Genomic DNA, 11568 nt, shown 5'->3' with positions numbered 1-11568 from the left:
GCCCACGGTGTCACCCAGTGACCGTTCATATCATAGGGAAATGTTTGAAGGCACTGTTACTGAGACTTGGAACACTGGTGTCAGGTCGACCGCAGGGTCGGAGCTCAAAACAGAGGCTTGAGCCCAAGTAGATTGTCTGGGAGGTGGTCCCAAGTAGTGCTCTAGGGATACTGTGAAGTGATCCAGGGAAGGGTAGAAACCAATCCAGGTTGATTTCAACAGCAGGTGAGTCCTGTGGGCATCGGGGGTTCGTTCAGTGCTACTGAGGCCCTCTGGTCTCACATGTCCCACTAGAGGGGATAGAGGCTAGAGCACTTATCCACCAACTACTGGCCACCGTTTGAACGCTTCTCCCAGGCACGTGCCTTCCCTGTTGTGTCCTTTGCGATCTGCTCCTTCATGTAGACTGAGCCCTCCGCAGAGAGTTCCAGGCACTTGCTGTAAGCCACCATCCTACACTGTTAGTGTGGGAAGGACTGAGGTGATAGAAGTGAAAATCCTGAAATGGCCTGCTATGATCCCCTCGTTGTGCAGAGAATTAGAAGACCTGGCAGCTAAGGGTGACCATTCACGAAGGAAAAAAGAATGAGACACGATTCTTTATATTTAATGCCTGGGAAGTTAAGATTTATTTGCTATATAGAAACATCTCCATACAGAACATCTGGCAGTAACAGATACATCAGTTGGGATGATATGTTATCGTATATCAGGGAAAATACAACCTTTGTACTGACTTGGGATGGACATCATAAGAAAGAGGTGGGAGGGAATTGGGCGGTGGGGTGGTATATTCCAAGGCCAACCAGTTGAAAAATCACTGGGAACTGAGGTTTTACAGTTGGCCTCACATGATTCAGCTCCCAGTTGGACGACATGAAGGAGATTGGCTGATGAAAACAGCAGGGTGCAGGTCAGGGCACTCAGCAGCAGCAAGAGCCACTAGAGCAGGTTGGTGGGTGGTGGCAGGGGGTCTAGCAACAGCTGGGGCGGCAGCAGCTGGACACACAGCAGGTGGGGCGGCAGCAGGTGGTCCGGCAGCAGGTGGTCTGGCAGCAGGTGGGGCGGCAGCAAGGCTGGCAGCAGCTGGAGCCACAGCAATTAGAGCCACAGCAGCTGGAACCCCCACAGCAGGGGCGGCAGCAGCTGGACACACAGCAGGTGGGGCGGCAGCAGGTGGTCCTGCAGCAGGTGGTCCTGCAGCAGATGGGGCGGCAGCAAGGCTGGCAGCAGCTGGAGCCACAGCAGCTGGAACCCCCACAGCAGGGCCGGCAGCAGCTAGAGATGCAGCAGCTGGGGCGGCAGCAGGTGGTTCTGCAGCAGGTGGTCTGGTAGCAGGAGGGGCGGCAGCAGCTAGAGATGCAGCAGCTGGGCCTGCAGCAGCTGGAGCCACAGCAATTAGAGCCACAGCAGCTGGAGCCACAGCAGGAGGGGCGGCAGCAGGTGGTCCTGCAGCAGGTGGTCTGGCAGCATGTGGGGCGGCAGCAAGGCTGGCAGCAGCTGGAGCCACAGCAGCTGGAACCACAACAGGAGTTGACCATGGTGTCAGCAGGTGGAGGTTCTGGGATGGTTTCCAGGAGAGTGAGGGGCTGGACTTTGGAAGTCTCCTTGTGCCCTGGCCTCTTATATACTGCTCGTACTGGGTGATTTGTCAACACATCTTCCTTGTGTTTGTTTACCTAATATTTAAGTAACTGTCAGATTACAGAATAATGTGTGTCTATGTACTGGTTTAAACTGATGGGAAAGAGATTTTCTTGTTGGATGTGAGAAACTCTATGTGGTCTGCTTTTCCTCCTGACCTACACCCGCTGGCATCCTCTGGACCAATCTCCTCTTCTTCCTCCACAGCAGGCTGTCACGTGGTAGGTGGCATTTGCAATTACATTTCTTGTTTTCCTCTCCTACACCCCTAGCAGCAAGAGGTTAAGGCAAACCTGTTTTGGATTGTGCATTTCTTCCAATGGTCAGTGGGAGGGAACCCCATCTGCATAGTGTGGAGGTGGCATGGGACAAGAGGAAAAGGTCCTATTTTATGGGTCAGTTTTAATGAGGAAGGGAGTCACTGTATATGAACACGTGATGTTGGTAACCTCTGCCAATGGGTTTTCTTGTTTTCTTGTTTCTAACTTTAATGTTTCTACCTTTGGATCACGTTCTCTACCCCAAAGCCACGGCAGACAATTAGGTGCATGGTTCCCATCACTGCCACGATTTGTAGTTCATTGAGTGTTATCATTGCCGTCATGTATTTTTGCATTACATTTCTCTGGAAGGTCTTTAGATTGTGGAAGACACAGCCTTTACGAATTCTTATCTCATTCTTAATTAAGAATATTCTTCAATGGAGAAAAAAAAAGTTGAATAATCAGAATGCACTCTCCTCAGATCTTATCTCCGTAGCTGGGAATTCTAGAGTGCGCGTTTGTTTGGATCCATTTAGAGTGTGAATGGATTTTAGTGTAGTCAAGTTACACAGTTGGTCTTTATACTTATTCCCCATTTACTAATAGTCCAACTTGAGCATGCAGCAAGTATCTGAAGGGCTCATAAGATATGGTGCGACAAATCTCAGAAGTTCTGAATATGGCGCTAGGGGTGTGGGCTGAAATTTGGCATTTCTGACAAGTACCCATATGATGCTGAAGGCCCCAGGATGACACTTAGAGGCCTGGTCCTTTAAGCTCTGAGGAGGTGCCTCTGTGTAGTTCCTGCGTGCTTTTAAAGCCGACTTGTTGAATGGCTAATCCGAGATACACACATTGCCAGTTATTGATGTTCTATATACCGTTTAGGGTCTCCTCCCCGGAAATCCACAAGCTACTGAGAAGCCCCACCATGAACACACTTACAGATAACTGCAATGTAGTATTGAAAGAACCATCAAAGGAGTTCGCAGGAGTATGATTTAACTAGAAGAATTGTGTTTGAGGCAAATCAGCCAAGAAGACAGTTTGGTAAAACCATAGAGTTACTCATAAATAAATTACTTAGTCACTGTTTCTTGTTTACATTTTGTGATTCATTTCACAACATAGAAGGCATTTACACACATTTGAATCTATTTATCCTAAGTGTACTCATCCATAGTGATGAGTTATGATACACAGAAGCAGGTCCATGTAATCCCCACATCTCTCAGTAGAACATTTCCATTATGGCAGAAAGTCCCCACTTGTCCCTTACTAAAGTCTGAACTACCATAGAGGCAGCTACTGTTTTCATGTATTTTTCACTATAGAATAGTTTTGATCTAGACCTTTGAATAGATGATATGTAGTATATATCTCTAGCATATATACTGTTTCTAGAGAATATGTTATTTCTCCTCTGTTTGGCACCATTAACATGCCTATGCCTATGCGAATCACTAACATTGGTGCATATATTAGTGGTTCATTTTGTGCTATACGAGAGAAGTATCAAGACTTATCCTGTTTCCAATGTATGTCATGGTAGGGTAACCAGGCATTCCTTAAGCCCATCTTTCATTTTTAATCTTAAATAGAGATGCATTTCAGTGCGCCCTAAATTTTTAAAAAAGCCTTTCATATTATTTAAAATGCACATATGCAGTGTGTGCAGCATGGTCTTTCTTGGCTTTGGGAGTTGATTCCCTTGGTTTGTCACTTGCATGCAGCACTTGGTGCTTGTCCCACTGGGTGCCTCCTCTGTGCCCATCACCCATTTTCCCCACCCCACTGACCCTCGGTTTGTTCTCTGTATTTAGGACTCTCTTAGGCTTTGCCTCCCTCTCTAGAGACAGAGACTGTTAAGGGCAGAGAACTAACTAAGGATCCCTGGAGGGGTTTGAGTGGGGAATGGGCTAAGTGGGTGATGGCATTGGGGAGGGCACTTGTTCGGATGGGCACTGGGTGTTGTATGTAAGTGAGGAATCACTAACTTCTTTTGCTGAAACCATTACTACCCTGTATGTTCACTAACTTGGATGAAAGAAAAGAAAGAAAAGAAAACAAAAGAAAACAAAAGAAAAGGAAGGAAAGAAAGAAAGAAAGAAAGAAAGAAAGAAAGAAAGAAAAAGAGAGGGAAGGAGAAGAAAGGAAGGAAGGAAGGAAGGAAGGAAGGAAGGAAGGAAGGAAGGAAGGAGGGAGGGAGGAAATCTGAGACTCGGCAATGAGTGGGTGGCCCTTCGCTGTTTTCATGGCAGATCCTAGATCTATAGAAACTATAAAATTCATCTACAGAGGGAAAAGAAACAAGAAACCAGTATGATCCCTGATGTCAAAATATAGGTCTACATGTCACTACTTTGTAGACAACCAGCCTTGATTTCCATTTCTGGCTGCACTCTGAAAGCTGGGTTCCTGGCCACGTAAGAGGAAGTGCTTAAGGAGGCCAAGACATGGCCAAGTAAGTACTGGTAATTCATCTCCGCATGGCAAACAGAATAAACCCATTATAAAAGGCATTCTTTTAGCTTAAGAGCAATATATTCCCATGTGTTTAAGTAAGAGTAGGTGGTATTTTTACTTTACATTTTGGCATATTTGTTGTGAAAAAATTCAGGCCATACCACATCGTCTGAAGAGCAGAGAATACGTCCAATAGTTGGACGAGGATCTGTCCCTTGGTACTGAGCTAGAGTTAGAAGGAAAGCATAGACATTTAAGAGCCCATCAAGAAGTAGAAAATTTGAACAGACCCATAACCAGTAAAGAAATCGAATTAGTAGTCAAAAATGTCCCAAAACACAAGAGTCCAGAGCCAGATGGCTTTCCAGGGGACTTCTACCAAACATTTAAGGAAGAGTTCATACCTATTCTCTTGAAGCTGTTCCAAAAAATAGAAATGAAAGGAAAACTTTCATACCCTTTCTATGAAGCCAGCATTACCTTGATTCCAAAACCAACCCCATTAAAAAGGGGAACTATAGACCAATTTCCCTGATGAACGTGGATGCAAAAATCCTCAAGATATTAGCCAACTGGATCCAACAATACTTAAAAAAAAATTCTTCACCTCGCCCAAGTGGGATTTATACCTGGGATGCAGGGCTGGTTCAATATCTGCAAAACAATCAACGTGATTCATCACATCAATGGAAGAGAGTTCAAAAACCGTATGATCCTCTCAATAGATGCAGAGAAAGCATTTGACAAGATACAGCGTCCTTTCTTGATAAAAACCCTCAAGAAAGTAGGGGCAGAAGGATCATACCTTAAGGTCATAAAAGCCATATATGAACAACCCAACACTAATATCATCCTCAATGGGGAAAAACTGAGAGCTTTCCCTGTAAGGTCAGGAACACGACAGGGATGTCCACTCTCACCACTGTTATTCAACATAGTATTGGAAGTCTTAGCCTCAGCAGTCAGACAACACAAAGAAATAAAAGGCATCCAAATCGGCCAGGAGGGAGTCAAACTTTCACTCTTCGCAGATGACATGATACTCTATATGGAAAACCCAAAAGATTCCACCAGAAACTGCTAGAACTGATTCATGAATTCAGCAAAGTTGCAGGATATAAAATCAATGCACAGAAATCGGTTGCATTCCTATACACCAACAACAGAAAGAGAAGCAACAGAAAGAGAAATCAAGGAATCGATCCTGTTTACAATTGCACCCAAAACCATAAGATACCTAGGAATAAATCTAACCAAAGAAGTGAAAAATCTACACACTGAAAACTATAGAAAGCTTATGAAAGAAATTGAAGAAGACAAACCCAAAAAAGGAAAAATATTCCATGCTCCTGGATAGGAAGAACAAATATTGTTAAAAGGTCAGTACTACCCAAAGCAGCCTACATATTCAATGCAATCCCTATCAAACTAACACCAGCATTCTTCACAGAGGTAGAACAAACAATCCTAAAATTTGTGTAGAACCAGAAAAGACCCCAAATAGCCAAAGCATTCTTGAAGAAGAAACCCAATGCAGGAGACATCACAATTCTGGACATCAAGCTGTATTACAAAGCTGTAATCATCAAGACAGTATGGCACAAAAACAGACACTCAGGTCAGTGGAGCACAATAGAGAACCCAGAAAGGGATCCACAAACTTATGGCCAACTAATCTTTGACAAAGCAGGAAAGAATATCCAATGGAAGAAAGACAGTCTCTTCAGCAAGTGGTGCTAAGAAAACTGGGCAGCGACATGCAGAAACACGAACCTGGACCACTTTCTTACACCATCCACAACAATAAACTCAAAATGGATGAAAGGCCTAAATGTAAGACAGGAAGCCATCAAAATCCTCAAAGAGAAAGCAGGCCAAAACCTCTTTGACCTTGGCCACAGCAGCTTCTTACTCAGCATGTCTCTGGAGGCAAGGGAGACAAAAGCAAAAATGAACTACTGGGACCTCATCAAAATAAAAGTTTCTGCACAACAAAGGAAACAATCAACAAAACTAACAGGCAACCCACGGAATGGGAGAAGATATTTGCAAACGACATATCAGATAAAGGGTTAGTATCCAAAATCTATAAAGAACTTATCAAACTCAACACCCCCAAAACAAATAATCCAGTGAAGAAATGGGCAAAAGGCATGAACAGACACTTCTCCAAAGAAGACATCTGGGAAATACGAATCAAAACCACCATGAGATACCGCCTCACACCTTTCAGAATGGCTAACATTAACGACTCAGGCAAAAACAGATGTTGGCGAGGATGTGGAGAAAGAGGATCTCTTTTGCACTGCTGGTGGGAATGCAAACTGGTGCAGCCACTCTGGAAAACAGTATGGAGGTTCCTCAACAAATTAAAAGTAGAACTACCCCACGACCCAGCAATTGCACTACTAGGTATTTACCCAAGGGATACAGGTGGGCTGTTTCGAAGGGACATGTGCACCCTAACGTTTATATATATGTATATATATATATACGTATGTATATGTATATACGTATATATATGTATATATATATACGTATGTATATACGTATATATACACACACACACACACACACACACACATATATCCACAATGGAGTATTACTTGGCAATCAAAAAGAATGGAATCTTGCCATTTGCAACTATGTGGATGGAACTAGAGGGTATTATGCTAAGCAAAACTAGCAAGTCAGAGAAAGACAAGTATTACATGACTTCACTCATATGAGGACTTTAAGATACAAAACAGATGAACATAATGGAAGGGAAGAAAAATATGAAAACAGGGAGGGGGACAAAAACATAAGAGACTCATAAATATGGAGAACAAAGAGAGAACAAAGACAGGGTTAGTGGAGGGGTTGAGGGAGGGGGTATGGGCTAAATGGGCAAGGGACATTAAGGAATCTACTCCTGAAATCACTGTTACACTATCTGCTAACTAACTTGGATGTAAATTAAAAAAAAATAAATTAAATAAAAATTGTTTTTTAAAAAAGAGCCCATCTGTGACCCACTGGCAAATGCAACCTCTTTCTAAACCTTTCTAAATCTCTTACCCACTGGTAAATGTCAGTGGATTTCACCGTGAAAAATGAGAAATAGAAGAAAGCTTACCACTTCTCAAATCCTATTAGAAAAAACAACTGTTATATATTGTATTTTTCCATGGAGGAGCCAGCTCACATATTAACGTATGAATACTTTTTCTTGTGAAGACGCCATGGAAGCATTCATTTGACTAACAACACCCTAATATTGCATTTTTACAATGAAAAAAAATGCACATATGGTGTAAAGCGTACAAAGTACATGTACGTGATAAAAATGGTTATAGGGGCGCCTTGGTGGCTCAGTTGGTTGAGCGTCCAGCTTCGCATTCTGTGGGTTTGAGCCACATGTCGGCCTCTGTGCTGACAGCTCAGAGCCTGGAGCCTGCATCCGATTCTGTGTCTCCCTCTCCTGCCCCTCCCCTCCTCATGCTCTGTCTCTCTCTCGCTCCCTCAAAAATAAGTAAACATTAAAAAAATAGTTATAGAGCAAACATCCACATATCAAAATCTTGAGTCAAGAAATAGAACCCTGTTACTACTAAGAAGGCTCTTCTATGCCTTTTCTTGACCATGAACATTTTTCCACCCTACAGATGATTATTATGCCGATTTTTCAAGTAATCTTTTCATTTATTTTTCTTGCAGTTTCATTACCTATGTAGGCATCCCTATATGATACAGTTTTATTTCGCATCTTTCTGAATTTTTATATGAATGAAATCTTACTGTAAGTGTAACTTTTTTTTTAAAGTTTTTATTTATTTTTGAGACAGAGAGAAACAGAGCATGAACGGGGGAGGGTCACAGAAAGAGGGAGACACAGAATCTGAAACAGGCTCCAAGCTCTGAGCTGTCAGCACAGAGCCCGACGCGGGGCTCAAACTCACGGACTGTGAGATCATGACCTGAGCCGAAGTCGGACACTCAACCGACCAAGCCACCCAGGCACCCCTAAGTGTAACTTTTTTACTCAATATTATTGAAGAGTTTGGGTAAGTAGCTTCCAAGAAGGTCCAGTGTTTTCCACCTCTTGGAGTTCATGGTCTCATGTAATTCCCACCCCTCAATAAACTGCGTATCAACAGGAGATGACAACATCAAGTGATTGAGTTACAAAAGATTGTGACTTTCATCTTAATGCCAACTCTTTCTCTCTCTCACTGGCTTTGATGAAGCCAGGTCCTATGTGCGAGATCCTTGCAGCAAAGAACTGAGCATAGTCTCCATTCAACAACCAGCAAGGAAGCGAGGGCCTCCCTCCTGTGGCCCTTAAGGATCTGAATCCTGCCACATAAATGTAGTTGGAAGTAGAGTCTTCCCCAGGCGAGACCTCAGATGAGACCCCAGTGCTAGCCAGCACCTTGAGTGCAGCCATGTGAAACCCTATGAAATGGAGAGTCTGGGTGGGCCATACCTGGATTTGGATCCTCAGAAATAGAGAAAATAAATGTCACTATAAGCTGCTAAATGTGGGGGTAATGTTACATAACAGTAGATAACCAGTATAGATTTATCTAGGACCACAGCACACACAGGTGAGAAGGGAGGCATCGAAAGGTGCCAAGAAATAGAAATGCTAAAATGGATATAGTCATAAGGTCACAAGGCCAAGCAGCCATTCCCTAGGAGGGTCTGGGGCACTCTCTTTACCACGCTATTAGGGAATCATCAATTACCGGTGTCAGCAGCATCTTGGGAGAGGAGTGCCTATGGTCTAATGTTAGAGGTTGTGGTAGGGAATACTGTGACCAAACTGTGCTCCCTAGGAAGAATGGGGATGGTCATAGCTCTGAATGACTGAGTCATGTGCAGGACTTAATTGTAGGAAGTAATGTGGGTATAATTATGCGATTGCCAACAAGGTTGGAATGACAAAGGGGGCAGAATGATATGTGACCCTCAGGGATCTATCAATATGGTAATAAAGCATGATGTCCCTCATATAGGATATAGTTAGCCAACTCAGATACACCTTTATGGAAGAGTGTGTGTGTGTGTGTGTGTGTGTGTGTGTGTGTGTGTGTAGGTGTGTGCATGCAATTAAAGGAACAAGAATAAAAGAACAAAGGCTGAGACCATGAACTAATGGAAAGTCATGATCCCTGGCAGAATTTGCAGAGTCAGGCTATTAGTAGACCTAGAAACCATTAACCTAGAAATGAAGAGGCCAGTCGTCTAGAATGAAGGGCTGCACAGGTATATAGCATAGAATATCTTTCATCCTTTCTCAAGGAATATATGGCCATTGGTTCGGCAGAAACAGGAATACTCATGTGTTTGCAGGCTGTCGGATGAGATCTGAGCTGAACTCACTACTGGATATGTTCAATCATTCATGGTTCCTATTTAAACACATTGATCTAATGTCAGAGTTAAAGGAGAAGGTTTCTCACTACCTTCATCACAGTGATCCACTGGGGGGAATTTGTGCCACCTTCTACCATAATCGTAGGCTGTGAACATCTAGAGGTCTCGGCTCTAAGACAGGAAAGCTACCTGGAAGGGACATGGTAAAGTTCTGTGTGGAATTAACCTCCGGCTGCCACCTTATCCTTTTGGACTTCTAGTGCCTAGACATAGGAGCTATGGGAGCCACAAGGAATATGTTTAGCATATTACATGTTTAGGCGATCTACAGGGACATTCATGGTATTCCTATTCCCGACATTCACTGCAGATGGACAAGTAGTTGTAGTCTGAAGAGGACACAGGAACCATGGGTTCAGAACTCTCAGGAATGGAGACCATGGTCACTATACCAGGCAAGTCAGCTAAAGGAGCGCAGAAGCTGCCCACTAACTCTCATCTTCTAGGTTTTGATAGAAACTGTGGCAAACGACCTGGAGCAAGGTTACTGAGAGAAATGCATAGATATGGGCAGAACCAGGAGTAGGTATACGATAACCCATTCTGATTCTCTTTGCCATACATGCCCTCATCCACAAGGTAGTGCGAGTGTGGGCTATGCGTGGTTCACACTGACCACGCACTATCTGCAGGTAACTGTCTCAGGCTCTGGGGTGGGGGCCACCTGGAGTTCTTCCTCTCCATCCTTTCCACTCACCAAAGGATGTTGACAGGTAGTGATAGGTGACGTAGGAGCACAAAGGCCCAACCGCTTTTTCCACTAAGATGAGCAAGTCCGTGGCCCAGTACACACCCCTCATGTGTGGGTCAGAATACGAGGGCGGAGTTGAACTGAAAGTACTCTTTGTCTTAGCTTCTTTTACTACCCTGTGCTGACTCCACTGTACACTGGGTCTCCTGAGAGCACCTCCTTCCATATGCAGTACTTAGCAGGAATACCCGTTGTCGGCTCTGGTGTTTTGAATGCAACGTGAGAATCACAGTTTGGTGCGGTCCGCCTCAAGCATAGCCTCCTTGAGAGAGACACTTCCTAACATGGTGAGCTGTTTTATTCGTGGGAGTGTCTGCGGTCCCTCGGGATACATGATCTTTCAGGAATTGGACACAGGAAGTCTAAAACCAAGTGTGCGCAAACTGTGAGAAGCAACAGCATCCTATGAAAAGATTCAGTGGTTCAGCGGAGAATAAGGTCAAGAGCCCACGGTGTCACCCAGTGACCGTTCATATCATAGGGAAATGTTTGAAGGCACTGTTACTGAGACTTGGAACACTGGTGTCAGGTCGACCGCAGGGTCGGAGCTCAAAACAGAGGCTTGAGCCCAAGTAGATTGTCTGGGAGGTGGTCCCAAGTAGTGCTCTAGGGATACTGTGAAGTGATCCAGGGAAGGGTAGAAACCAATCCAGGTTGATTTCAACAGCAGGTGAGTCCTGTGGGCATCGGGGGTTCGTTCAGTGCTACTGAGGCCCTCTGGTCTCACATGTCCCACTAGAGGGGATAGAGGCTAGAGCACTTATCCACCAACTACTGGCCACCGTTTGAACGCTTCTCCCAGGCACGTGCCTTCCCTGTTGTGTCCTTTGCGATCTGCTCCTTCATGTAGACTGAGCCCTCCGCAGAGAGTTCCAGGCGCTTGCTGTAAGCCACCATCCTACACTGTTAGTGTGGGAAGGACTGAGGTGATAGAAATGAAATCCTGAAATGGCCTGCTATGATCCCCTCTTTGTGCAGAGAATTAGAAGACCTGGCAGCTAAGGGTGACCATTCACGAAGGAA

The 11568-nt window shown here is 44.3% G+C and overlaps 1 protein-coding gene across 1 annotated transcript; it reads right to left on the bottom strand.

Annotated features, from left to right (window-relative positions):
* Positions 1 to 602: 602 nt before the first annotated feature.
* Positions 603 to 1581, bottom strand: LOC131498474 (keratin-associated protein 4-2-like). Its single transcript, XM_058705783.1, has one exon. The coding sequence runs from the start codon at positions 1539 to 1541 to the stop codon at positions 975 to 977; it is 567 nt and encodes a 188-aa protein (XP_058561766.1). The 5' UTR covers positions 1542 to 1581; the 3' UTR covers positions 603 to 974.
* Between the last annotated feature and the right edge of the window lie 9987 nt (positions 1582 to 11568).

Source organism: Neofelis nebulosa, chromosome 16 (assembly GCF_028018385.1).
Source record: "Neofelis nebulosa isolate mNeoNeb1 chromosome 16, mNeoNeb1.pri, whole genome shotgun sequence".
Classification (NCBI taxonomy): Eukaryota; Metazoa; Chordata; class Mammalia; order Carnivora; family Felidae; genus Neofelis; species Neofelis nebulosa.
This window is presented reverse-complemented; position numbering and strand designations above follow the sequence as displayed.